This window comes from Haliotis rubra, unplaced genomic scaffold (assembly GCF_003918875.1).
Source record: "Haliotis rubra isolate DU_JTF1 unplaced genomic scaffold, ASM391887v1 Scf914, whole genome shotgun sequence".
NCBI classification, from domain to species: Eukaryota; Metazoa; Mollusca; class Gastropoda; order Lepetellida; family Haliotidae; genus Haliotis; species Haliotis rubra.
Genome location: NW_025767651.1, coordinates 186,667 through 210,735, shown reverse-complemented (window position 1 = coordinate 210,735; position 24,069 = coordinate 186,667). Strand labels below are relative to the sequence as shown.

At 41.2% G+C, this 24,069-nt stretch overlaps 2 protein-coding genes across 2 annotated transcripts in view; both read right to left on the bottom strand.

Annotated features, from left to right (window-relative positions):
• Positions 1–13,329: 13,329 nt before the first annotated feature.
• LOC124264220 (serine/threonine-protein phosphatase 6 regulatory ankyrin repeat subunit A-like) lies at positions 13,330–14,770 on the bottom strand. The gene has a single exon (XM_046698959.1). The coding sequence runs from the start codon at positions 14,767–14,769 to the stop codon at positions 13,330–13,332; it is 1,440 nt and encodes a 479-aa protein (XP_046554915.1). The 5' UTR covers position 14,770.
• A 6-nt stretch (positions 14,771–14,776) lies between these two features.
• Positions 14,777–24,069, bottom strand: part of LOC124264219 (serine/threonine-protein phosphatase 6 regulatory ankyrin repeat subunit A-like) — a 62,575-nt gene continuing 53,282 nt past the window's right edge. Inside the window, exons 3-5 of the mRNA XM_046698957.1 lie at positions 18,584–18,607; positions 15,039–18,335; positions 14,777–14,781 (exon numbers count right to left, since the gene is read on the bottom strand). Of these exons, the coding sequence (XP_046554913.1) occupies positions 14,777–14,781; positions 15,039–18,335; positions 18,584–18,607 (3,326 nt within the window). The remainder of the gene's footprint in view (positions 14,782–15,038; positions 18,336–18,583; positions 18,608–24,069) is intronic.

Sequence of the window (24,069 nt, the reverse complement as noted above, 5' to 3'; positions counted from 1 at the left end):
CACCTCTCAAAATACTCTGCATAACGGGTTCAAATGTACACGTATAACTGATAATTTATGTACCAACGGCGAAATATCTACGACAGCGCATGTGTCTCATAGAACTGGCTTGGTGATGGAGCCGAACATATGGTAAGTGTAGGACTGGTTTCAGAGATTAAATTAACTTCTTTTAAACATTTCTTTTCTTTTGAAGATTAAATATTCCATGGCTTCACCAAAATGTTGATGCACAAAATCTAACATGATGATGTTATTACCAAATGTGAAGAATAGCTTCGAAAACATCTAGTGTCCGCTATAAAATGACCAAGTACCCAATTCAAGAACAGGAATGTTGAGAACGTCATAGAGATGGCATATCGTCGTTGGCAATTGGTTTCTTTATCTATCTGATGTATCTTAACGGTAAGCCGGTTAGACATTACGAGAGAGAGAGAGAGAGAGATTCTTTATCTTAACGAAATCAATCCGGAAGATTATTGGATACATGAACCAACCAAACATACAACACATTAGTATTTACATACAGGACAATGTCATTCATAATAAATTGATGTACAGAAACATTCACAAAGCGGGATGGCGCTTCCAGCTCCACTAAAATGTACAAACCCAAGATATTGTTTTAAATGAGACATATCGCAAAGTTTATAATGACAGCATGGTAGTCCCGCACCCGGTGTGTATCTGCACCTCGGAGAGTTGACAGCATTTCGTCAGTCTCCAACATTTCCAAAATTCCTTACATAGGTTTCAAACATCAAGTAGGATCAACTGAGATGAGAAAAGTTATTTGAGACGTATTAATTCTTCACAGTGTAGTCACATGGCTTTCCAGTCATAAGCGCGTTTGCGCTAAAACATTCTTTGAGATCATTTCGTGACGTAGAAAGTTTCAAACATACTTGCGGCTGCTCTTGTCTGTGGCATAAAAAATGCCAACTCTTCAAAAAGAATGTGATATGTCGCAGATGCACGAGCTTGTATGATACTGAGAGAGTCCTACCATGATACCTTTGTTACGCCACAGCCTAAGTATGGTAATGCGTTTGTTTATAATTCGTCTCCACTGGTGTTTAAAATGAACCACCGTATAAGCAAGGCAAGTATGTGTAAGTAGTTTCCGCGGTTGTATTTAGCAAACAGGACTGAAGATTCCACAAATAGCTGATTTTCGGCGTATTACAGCTTGCCATGGAAGCCACAATGAATATGTTTATGAGATTGTCGCTACAACTGGTTTTGCATAAAGAGCCGCGAATGAGAGCGCGCTTTCTACTTTTATCATCAGCTAATCATGGTCCACAATCCTGTAAGTTTGTGCTACTGTTGGTTATTTTGTCCCATTGACATTCTAGCATTGTTATTACTTTTGTCCCATTGACACTTGTAAGCAATTGATGGATACTTTGTCCCATTGGATTGGTACAATACTGTATTATCATAGCGATATCATTGTCACTGTTGTCATTATTACGCTGGACGTCATCACTGGTACATCAATACACTGTCACACCATTGACGTCACTGTTGGTCACATTGCCGTCTCGACGTCACCGTCGGTCCCTCTTCCGTCACTTCGTTGGTCATTACGCTGACGTCACTGTTGGTCACACTACGAGCTTAATTCGTTGACGTCACCGTTTGGTTTACGCGTTTGACGTCACTGCGTTAACAATAAGTGCTGCTGTCAATTGACGTCAGCCTATGTCATTATCATTCAATTGACGCGTCAATTCGCTGGTCACACTGGGTAATATACTGACGTCACTGTTGGTCACACTAAGTCACGCTGACGTCAAATTGTCGGTCACATTGTCACACTGGACGCCCTGCGCCATCACATTGTCACACTGACGTCACCTGTTGGTCACTACACTTCGTTACACTGACTACTGTTGGGTCACACTGTCGCGCTGAATGTCACCGTCATCTTCCATGGTCACACCACGTCTCCGTTGGTCACAATTCGCCGCTGTTTCGCCCCCTTGTTCCGTCACCCTGGAGACACATTGTATGTGACTGTCTGATCTACATCACTTGGTTACCAACCCTGTTACTCTGTAGTCACTTCGTTACACCCTCGATTTGGCCGACCAGTGACATTGTTCTTATTCCCAGATCGATGCCGCCTCAAGCAGAAACCCAGGATGGATACAAATGGTTACGCTTTCATGCACCTGCTGTTGTCAAAGTTCGTCATGAGACCCGGAGTTCGAGGAAGCGTGTAGAAGCCAAGACGCATACATGAAGCCAAACCCTGATCCAGTTCAAGCGCACCCAAAGCCATATCGGGCAAGGCTATCAGTAAGCGACGTTGTGCCTTTTCTGCCTCCACAGACTGAAGTCTACTAGCCGATGACGTCTACCAGCTTCGATTAATAAATACGCTGTTTCTCCAATGTGCCACCAATAAGCGCCAGTGCCAGCGGTAAGCAGAAATGTCAAGCGTTAGGTTCAACAAGCGCCAGACCTCAATTGGCGCCTGGTCTCCTTATATAGCGTCGGGTAACTGCTATAAATGCCTCTCCCCTTGATCCAAAAATAATAGATTTATTAAGGAATGGTCCTAAGTTCACTACCTACTACGGTGGTACACCCAGTAAACGCAATAAGCGCAAGACCTCCAAAAGCCACCACCGGGCTAAGTCCGCGCCTTTATTAGAGAAATACGGTACCTTGTGTATCATAAATCAACTCTTTCTGCGGATTCATAACATATACTTTCTATGCCGTTCCAAGTATACCAGTATGTCATCGAGTCTTGTGCATGCTGACTAACTTAAGCGGTGGGTAGCCTAATGATAGCGTTGGCTCGTCACGCTTCGAAAGGTCTCGTTCGAATCCCCTACACATAAGTACAATGTAGCTCCATTTCTTGCGTCCCTGCCGTGGGATAAGTTGCTGGAATATTACAAAGCGGCGTAAAACCAAACTCAGTCACGTCAGTGTGTATACAGTGTAGTGTGTAAAATCTGTTGGAATTTCTAAATTCCATGACGGATGCTAAATTCAGTCTACCTGCTGACCTTTGTAAACGTTAGGTATATGCTAAATCTAGTCTATTTATTGGTCTTAAAACGTCTGGTATATGTTAAAATCTAGTCTATGTATTGGTCTTAAAACGTCTGGTATATATGTTAAACGAAGGTCTATTTATTGGTCTTAAAACATCTCCGGTATATGCTACCTCTACTCTATTTATTGGTCTTAAAACGTCAGGTATATGCTACATCTATTCTATTTATTGGTCCTAAAACATCTGGTATATGCTATGCAAAACTAGATCTATTTATTGGTCTTAAAACATCTCTTTATATGCTGAATCTAGTCTACGATTTTCTGTCTTTAAAACATCTGGTATATGCAACATATAGTCTATATATCATTGGTCCCAAAACGTCTGGTATATGCCGAAATCTAGTCTGGTTTTATTGGTCCCAAAACGTCTGGTATATGCCGAATCCTAGCCCATTTATTGGTCTTTAAAAGCGTCAAAGTGTGTGTGTGCTTTATGTTTTCTGTTGATCTTATATCCTTCCTGACGTCAGCAGATCACGGTTACTCTTGCCAACATCAGCATGGTGTATGCTTAATCAATGCTTATATATGACATGTCCAATAAAGAAGAAAATGTTTCATGTGCAAGATGTCCTATGTCACTGACCTTTACACAATTTGTGGGGCAATAGTGAGTTTGGTTTTAAGAAGTCACCTGCGTTGATGTAGTCGAGGAAAGAAGTGGTGACACTGAATACCCACAGAACCGAAAAGCAGCCCTTGGGATGTCGTTCAAATGTAAATCATTTATTCTTCGAACTGAGCTAACGTTCTATCAGTTGTAGACGCGTCGATCAGCTAATCCGTTCTCTCTGGGGAGGCAGAAGCTCGATTTTGTGCTTTGTTTCTTGCACTGGTGCAACACAATATTACAAAGCGTGCAACTAAGTTTATTGCCTGTTGGAATGATCTTTCCCCATAGGATGAGAGTCGAACTTTAGGAATGACAAGTAGCTGGTGATTCTGGGATCGTAATGGTCGGGTTGGGATGTACTGACACAGACGACTGGAGAAGTATTCAGGTGTTTGTCCATGTAGAGCTTTGAAAGTGATACAGAGAATTTTGCAGCGGTAAAAATCTGGGAATTTGACAGGCAACAGGAGTGTAAAGAGATCAGTGAAGGTGTGATATATGATCTTTCTTGGACTTGCGATGCGAGCTGCTGAATTCTGTAATTTTGAAGTTTCTGAAGTTGGAAGGATTGAACTGATGTTTATGTTCCCTGAACAACCGAACAACTCCATGGTAATTTTGAACTGTTTGAAACACGGGTATCGGATCATAGTGGCAAAGTATTAGACGATAAAACAAAGAAATAAACAACTAGACTTATCTCCCCTTCCATCGATTTGGCATTCATAAAACATCAGTATTTCCGTAGATCATACCCAGAGATCTATTATATGGTATCTGATCATATGTGATTCAATGTTATTCGAGATAAAGAATTACTACTACAAAGTACCCAATGAATTCGGTATTCCCAGTGGGTACATAGAAAATGTTACTCAGCTTGCAAACGGGATACATTGAAAGTAATAGAAAGAGCGCTCAGCCAATCAGAAAACGACATTTATGGCTAGAGGCAAGATAACTGTGAATATCTTCAGGCAGCTTGTATTCACTGGCGTTTTCCCCGATTGATTATTTTTTTCTGCAAAGAGATAATCAGGAAATTGTGCACCTGTTTATGTCAACCCCAAGCATTAACACTATTATCCAAATAGCACAGGTTGTATAGGTAGCATTGTCATATTGATGCGTATGATATGGGCAAGCACAAGTATGCTTACAAACACTTTGAGTATATTCACTTGGAGCGGTAATTTGTTACAGGTCCCGGACTTGGAGTTTTACTTCTTCTATTCAGTGTTGTCTTGATGGACGTCTTAAGATTGCACCCAAGTCGTCATCATACATGGACATCGCTTTTGAAGCAATATATATATATGGATAAAGAAATTTTATATCAGATCATACTTGACACCTTCAGCTACCTTCCTGTCCCTTAGAGATGCAATAAATCAACAAAGAACCGTTCTCCGAAACATTCTTAAAGTGGGTTCAGAAACCGCTTATGGACTCGATAACGCCTTTGATTCTGTTACATGTCTTCGAAGAATTTCGGTCTCAACAGCGTCTCACCTCACATGAGAACTATGACAAGTACATCCAGCGTATCATACAAGGAGTGTTTCCAGGACAACGGAGACTATTTTCACTTTGACTTCCGGGACTTCTTCAGGGAAAAGTAAGCTCTACCCTAAGACAAATGGCGTTCGATTTTCAGAGGATGATCATTCAAAGCGTCCACAAAAGAGAGACAGTTGTTTAAAATACCCAACATAGGCAAGCTCAAATTCTGGCTAGATGTGAGGACAGCGCCAACTCTCACGCTATTCTCCGGCTGGGGTCAGACAAGGTCCTATGAGTGGAGCTGGGGCCTCTGTCTGTCCCTTTAGACCATCAACACCTGATGCTGCGTGCATGAAATAAGACAGGAGCAGGCATCCTTGTATGTCCATGCATTGTATCGGTCTGATGTGTAAAGACGTCACCTTGCTAAAGCTGCGCTCTGCTCACAGCACCTACAGCCTTTGAACTTCTTCAGGGTCATCGAGACACGGTGGGAAAGCATGTGTGATGATATAGAACGTGGAAACATCTGCAAGTGTCCTGGTCTGCAGGACGATGTGAGGCTCAAGCTTCAGAAGCATCTGACTGCTGATGCAGAGAGCTGGTGAACTGAGATGTATCTTCCAGGAAGGCTTCCACAATATTGGACCACGAATCTGGCCATGTTTATCAGTGTTACACACAGCGGCATCGGGGAGCCTACATTCCAGCGGTGAGAAACTCACAAGCTTTAAATGTTGTAACTATATAAATTTACCAAAAGTGTCACGTGTGAACACAATATCTAATTGCCAGGCTGTTGAGAAAACAGTCTCTGGAATCAGCTACGGAGGTTGTATTCATGCGTCACCTTCAGCCAAACAACGTATTTGCATACCACCGTTTAATGTCAATAATGTGCCACGTTTAACAGAGTGCTATAATATTTATGACTACCCTCAATGTTCAGGATTGTTTTCGAGGAAATTTGTAAGAAATAGAAACTTACTATCTAACGGAAGCACATGTGTAGATTTCGCAATCTCTATACATTTAATAACCCGTCCAGATTGTATTTCAAAACGTATATAACTAGAGAACGATAACGTCAACGCATACATGTTGTTGTCGACATGGGGAACAAACTCAGAATTAAGACGAATAATACGTAGACGAAGACCATTGAATACGTTGAGATCCGTTAACTTCTTTAGCTGGTTATGCAGTACATGACAAACAAATTTACAAGACATCAATGAGCTGGTTTGCTTGGCTCAGACATTAATGAGGTCTGCGGGAGTTCCAGCTCAACCTTAGGGCATTTCCTACGGGCGGCATTATCCTGCTCGCGGTCGTCCATACACAGACAAATCGGAATACCGGACTGGTGACAGTGAGTGAGTGGGAGTTAATATTTAACGTCACAACGGCAATATCTCCAGCCATATCGTGACGAAAACAATTAATACAATATAAAGAGAAAACGTTTTGAAGATTAAAACCTGTCGACGATGGACAGTAAAATACTAGAGAATCACAGATGTGAATAAAACTATCGAGCAAAGCTAAAACATTTCAATAAAGAAGAGGACAATACAGTATAAAACACGGGCTATAGATCGCCAACAACTGAAGGTAGATCACCATACTTCAGGAACCATGGGGACTTACATTACTTTGCTACCTGCATGGGACCCTAGCTGGATTTTACACCATCCCTTCAGCCGCTTGCGATTGTAGGAAAATGTAGCCGGCAGGTAAAAGAACAAAGATACTACGTTTAAAAATATGGTAAATTTACATTTTACTTTGAACGTTTTGGGACTTACGTACCCTCTCAGGGGAGGACTGGACTGGTGACAGTACAGATATGAACATATATTTAGTTATAGACAACAAATGGACAGACGAAGAGTTAACAATGGACATGTAGAGAAACAATAGCATTGCCGTGGACTAATTGATGTGATGGCAGACATAAAGGAGATTACTAATTAAGGCTATAAATGTCATGCACAGTACTAATGAAAATGACAGAGTGGTAAGGGTTCGCTGGCAAGTTAATGTACAATGCTGGGGTGACTAAGAATTAAGAATAAAGATTAGTGTCCTATAAATAATTCTAATCAAGTCTCACATGTCTTAGCTACATACGTTTTGGCCTTTGGAAATATTTCGAACAATGACTGTCCTGAATCAAACTTTATGACAATAAAGACGGTATCAAACAGGAATACATTTCATAACCTCTATATGATTAATGACACATGGAATAGAGCACCAGTATTACACCAAGACACGATGCATATTACCTGGCCTCTCATATACTGAAGAGGTTACTCTCTCAGTAGAACAGGCATTTAAACATCATTCAGTCTTTTACATTGATAGCATCTTGACTTTCAGGTGAATATTCTGAGACGGAAGTACATAGTGGACATCCCAATAACCTCCAGCACACACGTGGCATCCGAGGGTTGTATGGCATCAACATGAACATTATAAGACCAGACGAAGACGGGGTTACACCATCCTCCCTGATCAGGTGGTGCTTTACGAATTCATCCCTGAAGTAGACGTTGATCAAGATAATCCACAGACGTTGCTGGCTCATGAGGTAGATACATGTTGTTTTGTTTCTTTGAAAGACTTGGCACACATATAGTATATTATGTCACTGGTTTCGAATCTGCAAAGTTTTGTGGATTTACGATACGGCAGAGGAGTTCCTTCGCGCCACATGGCTCAGTAAGCCTGTTCTGTTCTTCTGTATATGAGGTACTGTAAGAAGTATCCTAGAGCGGCTAGTATGGTTATGAGGACTGACTAGTCCTTCGCAACTGTGTCTCCCAGGTGGACATTGGGCAGCGTTATGAGATGGTCATCACCAAACTGGTCAGGTCTGTACAGGTATCGGACAGAGATATCATCCGTGTTACCAGCTACAGGCCAGACCCCAAGCTACGTCCCACTGCAACGGTGAGTACAACGGGCGATGATGTTGTGGATGTTGTGGTTATGTCTTCACATGCTTGTCATTGAACAGATGCTGCTGTGAACAGCGAAACCTCGTCAGTCAGAACAGGTGCTTTCTCAGTGGAATTGTGCAGATATTGCAGATTAATGAATCACGAATTACTTTGTTTGCGACCGATGATGTCCCAGATTGTATTTTATTTGACAGCAAATCTATCAGTACGAATTGATAGAAATTCAAAGCTCTGACAATCTTTTGTCGATTTGTGTGTGTGTGTGCGTCTGTGTGTGTGTCTCTCTCTGTGCATGTGTGTGTGCGCGCGTGTGTGTGTGCGCGCCCGTGTGTGTGTGTGTGTGCATTACGAGGTGTTTGGTTTAACCCGTAATGACCTCACTGTTGCATCCTACAGGACGGGAGACGGGTACGACAAATACCCAGAGTTCCTGTTCACTGAAGCTGTTTTGAAAGCTTCCAGAACGTGGACGTCAGGAACGATGTTTAACTACATAGCTGTCGGCAACTTCATCGTTGAGGAACTGACAGGTAAGTGGAAACACAGGGTAAAACGGGAAGCAAATTGTGGTAATGAATTGTTACTAAACCTCGCTGGAGCTAAGGACCCTTTTGGAAATGGCAAATTTTAACATTAAGGCATTTTTTGATAGAAATTCAAAGCCGTGTTTGGTAGCGAAGTGTTTTTAGTAGTTAGGCAATGTGTTTGGGAGTGAAGTGTGTTAGCTGGTCAGGCAAGGTGTTTAGTAGTGAGACACTGCGTTTGCTAGTGAAGCGTGTTTAGTAGTGAGACAGTGTGCTTGGGAGTGAAGCGTGTTTAGTAGTGAGACAATGTGCTTGGGAGTGAAGTGTGTTTAGTAGTGAGACAATGTGTTTGCCAGTGAAACGTGTTTAGTAGTGAGACACTGTGTTTGGGAGTGAAGTGTGTTTAGTAGTGAGATAGAGTGTTTGGGAGTGAAGCGTGTTAGGTGGTCAGGGAAGTTGCTTAGTGGTGAGGCACTGTGTTTGCTAGCGAAGCGTGTTTAGTAGTGAGACAAAGTATTTGGGAGTGACAGGAGTGTTTAGACAGGAGGAGGAAGGCAGGAAGAGGGACTGCTTCTAAGCCAGGGAGTGCAACTGACGCAAGAGTGTTCATAACGGATTCAATGTCGCAGGTAATTGATATCCATACCACTTGCAGGTGAAATATCGACGACAGCGCACGTGTATGTCTTCATAGAACTGATCGGTGATGGAGCTTTGACTGATCGAGAAAAGAGTGTGGTATGTGAACAAAGTTACAGAGAGTACATTAACTTTGTTTCTAAACAATTACAGGATTTTAAGGATATAGTTTTTAACATATCCAAGATAATACATGTCTTCAACTAATCATTTATAAGCAAACTCTGAGCAATGCCAAAACATGGCCATCAGAAGATCTAAAAGATGAATAATATCTCCTGCACATACGACTATTTTTAATGTCTGAACAACTGATGACCAAGCGTTCGGAAAAAGTCGCAAAGGTTGCATTCTTGTGGGATGCACGTATCTACACGATGTTTCGTAATGTTCTCATGGTTATGCATGAATATTGTATTTGAAGGTAACATGTCCTCAATCAGCAATGTTGTCGTAAGAGGCGACTAACGGGATCGGATGGTCAGGCTCGCTAACTGGGTTGACACATGTCATCGTATCCCAGTTGCGTAGATCGATGTTCATGCTGTTGATGTCTGATTTGTCTGGTCCAGATCCGATTATTTATAGACCGCCACCATTTAGCTGGAATATTGCTGAGTGCGGCGTAAAACTCAACTCACTCAGTCACTCACTGACTGAACCAGCAATGTTGTGAGTTCTTACCAGCTAGCTGCTCTGTGGTGAGGTAAGGTGTTTAGTTTTGAGGCAAGGTGTTTGCCTAGACACCTATCTCCTGTCTTTACGCCTGGAACCTGCGTATATACGCATACAGCCCATGTTTATACACCTGCTACTTGTGTCTAGACACCTACAACCCGTGTCTATACGCTGGCAACCTGCGCTGACACATCTGGAAGCTGTATGTACACACCTGGAAGCTGTGTCTGTACACCTGAAACATGTGCCTGTAATATGCAAGTTGTGTCTTTACACCTGCGACCCGTATCTGTACATTTGCATCATGCGTCTATACACCTGTCACACTGTGTGTTTATTCGTCTTAAACGACAATTAATTTCACTGCTGATCTATATTTCTTACCACACTGACACTTATGTCGCTGTAGGTTTAAATTATCTACCACACTGACGCATATGTCGCTGTTGATCTAATTGTCAACTCTCACGTCAGTTACTGTAGCTTTAAGACCTTTATTTTCATAGCCAGTGACATTGTTCTTGTTTCCAGATCGACGAGAGTCTTCAAGAAACCCAGGATAGGTACAAACGTTTCCGTTCCAGTGGAAGCTATGCCCCTGCTGTTGTCGTTCAAGTGAGGCCTGGGACGTTAGAGGAAGTGAAGAAGATCTACATGAAGCTAAACCCCGATCTTTACACAGAACAGTTCAAGTACCCAAAGTTTATAAAACACAAAGACGTTGTAGCTTGTCTGTTGTCCCGCAGAGTGAAGTCTACCAGCTGAAATTATAGTATGACCAGAAATTATTGAGAATTTTAGGAATATGTTTAATTGGATTTCTAGTATAAACAACCTTGACCAGCTATCAAGTGCTTGGTTTCATTCAAGAGAGACAACTCCGTTAATCCTTTTTCATTAGTTTGTGAAGAGTTATCCCCCCTTTGTTTACTTGCTAGCAGACATTTTCATTGATCCTCAGTATGGATGATTTAGAGAAGAGGAAGTTCCAGCTGAACTAACTAACGTGCAGTCCTGATTCAGTAATCTCGTTAATCTCAATCTCGTTAATCTCAATCTCTTTAATCTCATGTGAAACAGAGGCTTCACTGTGAAGCCTCACACAACAACGCAATAATGTTCAAGAGAAACAATTTTTATGGATAAAAACATCTTTATTGCAATAGATGTGACGTATCAGTGTAGATGGTAACACCGTTATCAGGCAAGTGATACACAACATTATGCAAAACAAGCTACAATGTTCTTCGAGATTAACAAATGTCTGAATATATTATGTGGTGAAAAGAGTTTTATACAACAGCATCACACTAAATATATGATGATTGGACATGTTATATACTACTGGTACCGGAATAAAATGCGCCCATGACCCATCCTTTCTCTCAATATCCCTTCCGGAAAACCCTACATTTTCCCATTAAGTCCTGTGATTCACATTTTTAAAACGGAATCTCTGTACCTCTACCGGGCAGTCGGAATTCAAAGTTATGTAAGATTCTATCCGGTTTATCCACCACTTCACTGTCTGGTTAGTTTCACCGACGCATAGCATGGCAGGGCGGATGCAGCACTCCGCCTCTGGATCCACAAACGTATGCTGGAGGTTCTGGATAATTTTAAGCCTTTCGTGTGAATGGTTGGTGCTACCGGTTGGGTAGGACTTGATTACCATTTTTTGGAACACCTGGTGTCATCACTGTTTTCAGTGACCTTTTCACATAATTTTCACAAATATCATTTCCCTTTACATCAAACGAAATGTATTTCTGAGGATAGTCAAGACTACATATATTGTTGGCTACATATATTGTTATCTCAAACAGTACCATCACTCGGTGCTCACCCTTCTGCCAATGAGTTGCAATGGGATAACGTGAGTCTGTGAGGTAGCGTGGACAATCACAGGGACCGTCCATCCTTGGGTTGGTCAAGCTACTACCTTCACACACAACCTGACAATAATAAGTCATATATACTTGGGGCACTATACATAGTAAACAAATCAGAACAGTCCATAACAACCTGACAACAATTAGTCATATATACTTGGGCCACTATAGATAGTAAACAAATCAGAACAGTTCATAACAACCTGACAACAATTAGTCATATATACTTGGGCCACTATAGATAGTAAACAAATCAGAACAGTTCATAACAACCTGACAATATTTAGTCATATATACTTGGGGCACTATAGATAGTAAACAAATCAGAACAGTTCATAACAACCTGACAATATTTAGTCATATATACTTGGGGCACTATACATAATAAACAAATCAGAACAGTCCATAACAACCTGACAACAATTAGTCATATATACTTGGGCCACTATAGATAGTAAACAAATCAGAACAGTCCATAACAACCATCGCAGATGATTATCTGTAATCTATGATGCATATGTATAAAGGGCAGTGGTCCCAATAACTGAAATATACACAATCTATCAAAGTGAACCAACCACAAGAGTTCATGACAACCTGTCAAAAACTAGTCATGTATACTTAAGACACAATACATAGTGAACCAAATACAGTGGAAGCTGTCAAAACCGGCAGCTGTCCAACCCGGCAAGTTGTCAACACCGGCACAACATCTCAGTCCCGTCCGTGGCTAGTACATTTATCATCATTTAAAAGCTCTACAATTCGGCAGCTGTCAATTCCGGATCTCGGCTTGAAATGAGCCGCCCAAATATGTGTTTATACAGCGCTGTCTAATCCCGCGTGTGTCGAGGAGTTGGTTGGATATGTATTGTCACCAATTAATCCTGCGTTAAAACTACATGTTTGTAGACAAAGATAATTTCATCTTAGTTCAATATGGGTATACTTGTACATGTAATTAGTGAGTTGAGAGAGAAATTGAGAAAAACACCTTATACAACAATGTATATGAGAGTGATAAAACTGGTTTAGTTCTAGTCGTAGGTAACCGTGTCATCTCTACAATCCGGTACTCTGTCTAAAGCGGATTATTTCTTCAGTCCGGATGTGTGCCGGTTTACAAAGCTTCCACTGTTCATAACAAATCAATATTTGATCAATTGTACTAGTTAGCTTCACATGGTACCAATTCCATAAACCCATAACACATAATCTCATGTCGTGATTATATACAGTGTAGAAACATTACACACAGAGAGTCAGCTTCATGACTATCTGATATCGACAATAACTGTTAAAACAAACTAGAGGCAATGTTAATAAGCCCCATAACTATCTCTCTTTCTCCTTAAATCCTCAGAGTTCTTCATATCTATCGTGTTGATAAATCAATGACCAAGAACAACACCATCTTCTGTACACAATCACAGTGACTGCTTCTGAGCAACACGTCCCTGCAAAAGTGTAACGCTAGTTTTGTTCCTACCATGAGTTGCATAGTCAAGGGCTGTCATCCCTTGCTGGTCCGTTACAAAGGGATCAGCATTATTATCTAGTAGAAGTCTGACATTCTCACTGCAATAACCTTCAGCTGCATAGTGAAGAGCAGTTTTCCCAAGTTGGTCGCTCAGTGTTGTCACAGAGCCTTTGTTCAGAAGTAGACGTACATACAAGCTGGAGTCACCCGCTGCTGCAAAGTGCAGCGGAGTTCTTCCTTCATTGTCCTGCTGACTTGCATCCACGTCACTGTCTAGTAATACCTGAATATTGTCTCCGTGTTTTGTTTCTGTTGCATAGTGAAGTGGAGTTTTCCCCTGTTGATCTTTGGCATATGGGTCTGCACCTTTCTCCAAGAGCCGTTTAACATTCTCACTTGTTCCATTTGCTGCTGCATAGTGCAGTGGTGTTTTGTCTTGCTTGTCTTTAATGAATGGGGTAGCATTATCGTCCAAGAGAAGTTGCAGGCTATCACCGCTATTGCTCTCAGCTGCATAATGAAGTGCAGTTTTACCTTGATTGTCCGTCACAGAATGACTGCATCCTTTCTCAACGAGGAGCTTAGCAATACTCTTCGTCTTCTTCTTGGTTCTTTCGGATACATACCGATAAGATCCGGCATTGTACCTGAAGACGTTAAAGAGATACTCGGCTTCAACTGCAGCATGCAGGGCTGTTTTGCCTTGTTGGTCCTGTATACAGGGATCACCTCCGCTTTCCAACAGCAGATTAGCACACTCCCAATTTTTATGCTCTACTGCATAGTGAAGGGCCGTTTTGCCTTCTTTGTCCCGCATACCCGGATATGCACCCTTCTGCAACAATAAATCAATACTTTCTAGTTCGTGAATTGCTGCCAAGTGAAGAGGCGTTTGGCCCCCATCATCCTTCGCACAAGGATCAGCACCGTTGTCCAAAAACAGTTTCACACTATCATCGCGGTTTTTCTTTGTTGCAAGGTGAAGAGGAGTTCTCCCTGAATGATTCTTTGTATTGGAATCAGCACCATGAGCCAACAGTTGCTCCACGCTATCTTTATTGATATATGCTACATAGTGAAGAACCGTCATGCCTTCTTTGTCCCTGAGAGACACATCAGCACCTTTGTTCACAAGTAACCGAACATTCTCATTGTGTCCATATTTGGCTGCATAGTGAAGGGGTGTTTCACCATTGTGGTTTTGTACACACGGGTCGAAGTTCTTATCTAAGAGAAGCTTAACAATATTTGAGTATTTTGTTTCTGCTGCATAGTGAAGAGGGGTCTTTCCTTCTTTGTCTTGTACGTCCCATTCTTGACATTTTTCCAGAAGTAGCTCAACATTCTCAGTGTTGCAATACAATAATGCCCAATGAAGAGCTGTCATGCCTTTGTCATCCTGTACAGAGGGATCAACACCGCTCTCCAGGAACAATCCGAGAACTTCACTATTTGCATTACAGGCAGCAAAGTGAAGTGTAGTCTGGCAGTGTCGATCCCGAGTCTGTGGATTTGCTCTGTGTTTCAACAGCTGCATGACATTCTCTCTGTCAAGACATTTTGCAGCAATGTGAAGTACAGTGGCACCATGCGTATCCTTTACACAAGGACTGGCTCCATTTTGCAGGAGTAAGTTCATAATGACACAGTTCTGACTTTTCACAGCATAATGAAGGGCATCTCTGCCACAGTTATCTGGAACAGTAGGGTCTGCTCCTTTTTCAAGTAGAAGCTTAACAGTCTCAGAATCTTTAAGTTTTCCTGCAAAGTGAAGGGCTGTTTTACCATTTTTGTCCTGAACATCTGGATTGGCACCTTTTCCTAAGAATAGCCCTACATTGTGAAAGTGTTGTTTCTTTACAGCTCGGTGGAGCACAGTCCGACCTTTTTCATCTGGAACACATGGATCAGCGCCTCCTTCTAGAAGTATTGTCAGTTTGTTCTTGTCCCCCTTGATTGCAGCATAGTGAAGCACTGTACGGCCCCGTTGGTTCTTCATGTTTGGATCAATATCATGGTCTAGCATTAGCTTAATAAAGCCATCTGACGGAGATATTGCATTGCCAAATTGGTTTTGGCCAAAGGCATATAACAGTAAACTGTCCCCAAATTTATCTATTTGTTTGAAGTCCAGTTTTCTGGACGACAGAAAGTGCAGAACCTCCAAATACCCAGTTTGTAAAGCTGACGTGACAGCTGGAAATACGACAGTCCTTTCAAAATGGTCTTTTATGCTCAGAGGCACCTGCTTAGTGTCCAGAAGATATTGGAGTTTCTCCACAGCATCAATTGGGGATGCTGCAGACTTGTGTATTACTGTTTCCCCATTGTCGTCAGCTACGTCAACATCAGCACCATGTTCACAGAGCAACTTAACAACGTCAATATCAGCATTTCTACATGCAGCAAGAATAACTCTCTTACACAGCTTCCGTTCCTCTGTGATGGCGATATTGGGAATGTTCTGCTGTGTATCCATGTTCACGTTGGCTCCCTTGTTACACAGATACTTTACAAGAGCAAGATGTCCATACTCTGTCGCTTTATAAAGAAGTGTCCTGTTTTGTGCATCAACCTCATTAATGTCGCTTCCTGCTTTTATGAGTCTAGTAACAATGTTCAGCTCTGGAAGGGATGTAAGTTTCATACACAATAACGGTATACACCCATTGCTGTTTTTCATGTCAACCAGTGCATGCTTTGAAAGTAGCAGGTCAACACTTTTCACCTGGTTGTGTTTGACAGCAATATGAAGTGGTGTATTTCCATTTCTATCCTGTGTATTGACTTCAATGCCTTTCTTTAGCAGCAGTGACGCACACTCAATGTTACCATGTTGAACTGCAGTGTGCAATAAGAACGCATCGTTGTTAATTACTCTTCGTTCCGGTTTAATATCCGGCTTCACCTGTCCAGCTTGTGTGCAACTGAGGATTTCTTCCAGACAACTCCCTCCCCCATAAGCTGCTGCCTGTTGTAGAGGCGTTGGATAATATTCCTCTTTGCTGAACATGTCTTCACTATTTGAATATATATCCTTCACATTCACACCTTGCTCAAGAACAAGTCGCAAAACAGTTGCATCAGCATGAGTTGCTGCTTGCAAAGTGAGATAGTCAAAATCTACCTTGCATCCTGTGCCAAAGAGAATTCTGACTATTTCACTTAGATGCCTTATATCATAGGGTTTAAACCTGGGACACCTATGGCCTGTACTAAGTTCCCTGACAAGACTTGCTAAGGCATAACTGAAGATCCTCAAGCTGTCTGTGTCACCCTTTAACCTTTTGACCAGTAGGTGTACAATGTGTACGTTTCCATTCATTACAGCTAGCCAGAACAGATCTCTTAGATTGGATATGGAATCCCATGTGAAGCTTCTGTGCTCTGCCACAACAACGTTGAAAATAGTCTCGGTGACATCGGCGTCTATTTGTCTTGCTGGACAAAGAGCTCTGAAGCATTGTTCATCTGGTGTCGCTCCATAATCAAGTAATTTCTTGACAAGCTCATTTCTACCTACATACACAGCACAAGGTAAACACTCCTGGAGGATGCCTGTATCTGTATATCTATTCATAGCAATCAAAATATCCACAAGTCTTTTGATGTTCTTAAAAATCAGACGTGGAACTATCTTCCGAAGTCCAAACAGTGGCACATTGTTACCTTCCCTGGTGAAACACGATAGTGTTCTAGGTTCAAATACAAGCCGCCAGATAACTTGTATTCTATCTTCGGATCTCCACTTGGATATCAAACACTGAATGAAGTCGTCATCATGAAAAGCAGCATGGTACAAGATTTCTTTTGAAAGAGTTGGGTCCAACAATAATGTTGTAATTCGATCAGCAAATGTGGGATAGTGATCTTCAGTCAGCAATATGACCATCTCATTCACATTTGGATAATTTCCTTTCGTTTGAACAAGTTCCAAAAGCAACTGTACAGGGCATGTCTTGATGCAGAGGTTGGTATTGATCTTTGACAATGTGACGAACACACACTCTGATATCGACTGATGCTGAAACTCATATCCATCTTGAGTGCGCTCTAAGTATACACCACAGAGTGAATCAGCCTTTTCTCGGATTCCAACAAGACCTGGATTCTCAGGTATGTATGCACACACATCTTTTAAAGTTTCAACTATGCTGCTGAACTGTGGTGTCCTCTTCTTAAGAAGAGTGTGTTTTATACACCCGTTATACATTAGGATCAGGAGGAGAACTAGGTACCCCAAACCGTCACTTTCTTGTAGTCTGTTTATCTCCTCTAAGACATACTCATGTGGCCGAAGGAAGAAACTCACTCCCTTACCCTGTGCTTGTTTGCTGTCTGCAAAGAACTTGCAACACTGAGGAAAACCCAGGGCTGCTCTTGATGCAGTAATAACTTCTATATCCTCCGTTGTGAAGCCACTCTTGATTGGACAGATAGTCTGCAGCATTTTCCTTTTCTCACTGTGCTGAAGTGCATATTCTCCCTCATCCAACGTGACACACGGCATGTCCTTCATCAAATTATATTTCTTCAGTTCATCTTCACACTTGACACTTATTTCTGGTCTCGATGTGATGACAAGAAGGATATGCTGTGATTCAATTGATGGCCACATAATATTAAATGTTTTTTCCCATTCACCTACTCTTGAAGGGACTAAGTTACTGGACCCAAATATGTTATCTAACATCACAATGTACCTGCGTCGATCACGGCCTGTTCTTTTGGGTATCAGTTTCCATTCCTCAGCTGATGTCAGTAAAACAGGTACTCTGCTGTTGTCTTCAGATAGTTTCGACAGAAGTCTAAGACCAAGCCTTGACTTGCCAGAACCAGATCTCCCTTTGATGAATATCCTTCCGTGGTCTGTCAACAGTCTTAAAGATGACCTCTCGTAATAGGTGGACACGTATGCTGTGTCATCATAACTCATAAGTTCATTCGTTGAATCTGAAAAAGAAGTAGATTCGTCTCTACTATTCTTAAATAAATGACGGTTAAAGTTTCATTTTGTGTTTGGTGTTCAGAACAAGTGTTCATAGAAAATTTAATTCAATGTTCAAAGTTTTGCAAAAGAACTTGAGTGTGCGTAGGCATATTTATATGCTTATGTCATTTTTTTCAGACATGACATTACTTGATCATATCTTGTGAATGCCATTTTGGGATCTGAATAGTTTTAGAAACACAGTACATACCACACATATTTTGGAAACGTCGACCTGAAATAAAACAGAATAGAAACGGTTACCATGTGAAAAACAGTGCTGCGTGTGACACTTTGTTTCAAATGGACAGTTTGTATATGAGCGATAAGAATTTATTCTATATCTATTTAAGCCATTTTAAACCCGTAAGCTCTCGCTTGGGCAGTACAAAATTTCACACTCGTTTCGTAGAAGAAGTATCACACACTAGCTCGAGTGCAATAATTTCTTTATTATCCATTTTATTCATGTACATTTGTGTAGCAAAACACAGTAAGCAAGTGTGGCGGCCCTGTTCATTGATGTCACGTTCAATTGTTTAATGACGTCACAGACTACGAACATAAACAATGGTTGCTAGGCAAACGTGATATGTGCACATGCGCACACATGATATATATGACATGGGTTTTGTTTCACCATATGGATAATAAATATATAGAACGTCATACTAGTGCATTTGGATGTTTGTATTGAACGAGATGTCATGGGAGCAGAGAAACAACGTGTTCTATATTTATTGTATACCCTCTTATCTTGCATTAATCTGTTGCAAAACAAATCATAGCGTAGCGATACATATGTTCACGCCTCTCGATACTTCCGCATTGAAGTTAGTTTGACATCAATTATCACTCCGCGCGTGAGCGGATCACGCAACTGACCTAGATCATACATTCCTCCGCATGACGTCATAAATCAGGTCCCACTTTCACAATTTACCATAGGCAAAATAATGACACCATTCTAATGAAATTCATTCATATTTTAATACATACAAACTTGCATGAAGGAACGAACAAGCTTTTCGACGTATAAATCGAATCTGTCAAGCAAAGCAATAAACATTTCATAAAGTTCAAGTACGGAAAATCCCGGAAACTGCCGAGCTTTGGAGAGAGTAGAACCGGCAGGGGTTCCATACGGAATCTGGGGTGCAATACGGAGTTTGACTACGTCATACGTATAGCACCTTTATATTACTATCCTAAGTTTACATGGGTGTATAATAAGATAAATTATGTTCTCTGTAAGTATGACATAACGTAAAACTCTCTGTAAGAATGACGTCAAATATTTATCCTTGCATGTATGACGTCATATAATAGTTTATTAGCCATATATACCCGGGCAAATTTATGTAGTGCTCTCGCTCTAGCTCGAGCAATACAAAATTTCACAAGTCGTATGACACACTTTCTTGTGTGATAATCTCTATATCCGTAAGCAAGTATGGCGTTAAATAATATCCATTGTATGCATTACGTCACGTAACACTATTTGTAAGTATGACGTCATATAATACTATCTGTAAGTATGATATCACGTAACACTCCCTGCAAATGTACTGTGTTTCAGACTGTCGCCGCGTCTACTACCTGTGCATTGTAGAATCTCCATCTTCTGTCTTCCTACTTCTTGTTGTAAATCTGTGAAACAAATGATTTTAGTAAATTCTTTTGCAGCTTTACATTAGAGAAAGATTGAGTTGATCTTAATACACTATTCAAGGGAATTCGCATCATAAACAATTGATACATTTCAACTCGTTTAATGATATTTATTCGCTGAAAAAATGAATCTGATAATTTTTCTTTTCACAACTCGATTGTACTATTATGGTATTGCTATCGTTATAAATCATGGAGATCGGTAATCGTTCACAAAAAAAAGATCGATTATCGAAAAATACGACGCAACGTGCCAAAAATGCCAAAAATGTCGAAATGACTAGATACCATTCAAAAAAGTAATGCATGTTGGATTTAGAAGATTGCTAAAATGCAAATGATGAAGCCAAGGAGGAAACAGATGATGAAGAGAAATTAAGGGAAATTAAAATGTGACAATTTATTCCATCCCTTTGGAAATGTTTCATCTGTATGGATATATACACTCAGGGGCATAAGAAACGATACCAACTTTTTGAAATTATAATTTGTGTTTGGACTTTGATATTTTGAGTATTTATGGTCAGAAACATTCAGCCGAACGCAACAAAACTGACTCAATGAAACAGCGATGCACCCGCAAAGCAAGAACCCAGAAAAGTGAACTTATTCACGAAGGTTTCGTGCACGTGCACACTTGACACACGTGACAAATATTCGGTATGAAAGCACGGGAAAATGTTTATGGACATCTACATTTTACGATTACATTTGCGACCATGACGAGATTATCGAAAGAAGAGAGATAAAGGGCAATCGGCATGAGCCAGCTTGACGCTACCCACAATCACGTCCCAGGATCTTCGGTTGTAGCCGATTTACAATAACCAGGCTGATGACCCTTTACAGACAGAGAGGCAGGACACAGGACAGGCCGAGGAGTTGGCAGACTTCGGGTCACGACCCCAGCTGAAGACATTTGTGCAACCGATTCCTCACTGTGACGTCATCAGCATCGACTGCGCTGTGTCATCGTATCAGCCGAAGGACGGTGTCCAGGAGACTTCGTCAGCATGGTATCCGAGCCTACAGACCCTAGCGTGGTGTAGCACTGAGACGCCTCCATCGAAAAATACCACGTAACTTTGGGCAAAAATGCCAAAAATGTCGAAATGAAATGACAATGACATGACAATGGAAGGAGTTCTGTAGTTTTTATCAGTTCAATGTAGGCGGATGGAATGAGGGTTCCTTGGTCTCTTTTGATTTCAACTGCTTCTGGTGAAGTCCAGGAGGTTTTAGATAATGTTTCCACGTTGTCCCATTCAATGTTGTAATTAGTGCAGTTGATTATGTATTCTCAGAACAGAGCACTCCAGCAATCATTGCCAATTAATCCCATCTGCTATGTACACCTTCTTCTGCCTCCTCAACATTGGCTTCCTCCCATTTGTATTGTATCATTACCTACCCCATTTGATATGTATACCTTGTTCCGAAACCTCAACATTGGCTTCCTCTCCTTGTTATTGTATCATTACCTACCCCATCTTCTATGTATACCTTGTTCAGACTCCTCAACATTGGCTTCCTCTCATTGTTATTGCATCATTACCTACCCCATCTGCTATGTATACCTTGTTCCGAAACTCCAACATTGGCTTCCTTTCATTGTTTTTGTATCATTACCTACCCCATCTCCTATGTATACCTTGCTCCGCCTCCACAATATTGGCTTCCTCTCATTGTTATTGCATCATTACCTACCCAATCTGCTATGCATACCTTGCTCAGACACCTCACCACTGGCTTCATCCCATTGTTATTGTATCATTACCTACCCCATCTGCCATGTATACCTTCTTTTCCCTCCTCAACATTGGCTTCCTCCCATTTGTATTGTATCATTATCTACCCCATTTGATATGTATACCTTGTTCCGAAACCTCAACATTGGCTTTCTCTCCTTGTTATTGCATCATTACCTACCCCATCTGCTATGTGTACTTTGTTCCGCCTCCTCAACATTGGCTTCCTCTTATTGTTATTGCATCATTACCTACCCATCTGCTATGTATACCATGGTCAGACTCCTCAACACTAGCTTCATCCCATTGTTATTGTATCATTACCTACCCCATCTGATATGTATACCTTGTTCTGCCTCCTCAACATTGGCTTCCTCCCATTTGTATTGTATCATTACCTACCCCATTTGATATGTATACCTTGTTCCGAAACCTCAACATGGGCTTCCTCTCCTTGTTATTGTATCATTACCTACCCCATCTGCTATGTACACCTTGTTCTGCCTCCTCAACATTTGCTTCCTCTCATTGTTATTGTATCATTACCTACCCCATCTGCTATGTGCACCTTGTTCTGCCTCCTCAATATTTGCTTCCTCCCATTGTTATTGTATCATTACTTACCCCATCTACTATGTACACCTTCTTCTACCTCCTCAACATTGGCTTCCTCCCATTTGTATTGTATCATTACCTACCCCATTTGATATGTATACCTTGTTCCGAAACCTCAACATTGGCTTCCTCTCATTGTTATTGTATCATTACCTACCCCATCTGCTATGTATACCTTGTTCCGCCTCCTCAACATTGCCTTCCTCTTATTGTTATTGCATCATTACCTACCCATCTGCTATGTATACCATGGTCAGACTCCTCAACACTAGCTTCATCCCATTGTTATTGTATCATTACCTACCCCATCTGCTATGTATACCTTGTTCTGCCTCCTCAACATTGGCTTCCTCCCATTGTTATTGTATCATTACCTACCCCATCTGCTATGTATACCTTTTTCTACCTCCTCAACATTGGCTTCCTCACATTTGTATTGTATCATTGCCTATCCCATTTGATATGCATACCTTGTTCAGAAACCTCAACATTGGCCTCCTCCCATTGTTATTGTATCATTACCTACCCCATCTGCTATGTATACCTTGTTCAGCCTCCTCAACATTGGCTTCCTCTCATTGTTATTGCATCATTACCTACCCCATCTGCTATGTAAACCTTGTTCATACCCCTCAACACTGGCTTCATCACATTGTTATTGTATCATTACCTACCCCATCTGCTAAGTATACCTTGTTCTGCCTCCTCAAAATTAGCTTCCTCCCATTGTTATTGTATCATTACCTACCCCATCTGCTATGTATACCTTGTTCTTCCTCCTTCCTCAACATTGTTATTGCTTCCCCCCACTGTTATTGTATCATTACCTACCCCATCTGATATGTATATTACTTGGTCTGCCTCCTCAATATTGGCTTCCTCCCATTGTTATTGTATCATTACCTACCCCATCTGCTATGTATACCTTGTTCTGCCTCCTCAACATTGACTTCCTCCCATTGTTATTGTATCTTACCTACCCCATCTGCTATTTGTACCTTCTTTCTTCCTCCTCCTCAACATTGGCTTCCTCCCCATTCTTATTGTATCATTACCTACCCCATCTGCTAATGTGAACCTTGTTCTGCCTCCTTAACACTGGCTTCCTCCCATTGTTATTGTATTATTACCTACCCCATCTGCTATGTATAACTTGTTCTGTCTCCTCAACATTGACTTTCTCCCTTTGTTATTGTATCAATACCTATCCCATCTGCTATGTATACCTTCTTCCGTCTCCTCAACATTGGCTTCCTCCCATTGTTATTGTATCATTACCTACCCCATCTGCTATGTATACCTTGTTCTGCCTCCTCAATATTGGCTTCCTCCCATTGTTATTGTATCATTACCTACCCCATCTGCTATGTATACCTTGTTCTGCCTCCTCAACATTGGCTTCCTCTCATTGTTATTGTATCATTACCTACCCCATCTGCTATGTGCACCTTGTTCTGCCTCCTCAACATTTGCTTCCTCTCATTGTTTTTGTATCATTACCTACTCCATCTGCTATGTACACCTTCTTCTACCTCCTCAACATTGGCTTCCTCACATTTGTATTGTATCATTACTCTACCCCATCTGCTATGTATACCTTGTCTCTCAACCTCAACATTGCTTCCTCCAATTGTATATCATTACTTAATCCAACTGTTATGTA

What these genes read in the sequence shown, in the direction of transcription:
- LOC124264220 (XM_046698959.1), bottom strand. Translation starts at nt 14,769, where the DNA reads ATGACAGCTCTTCATTGGGCATTATTGTATTGCAACACTGAGAATGTT.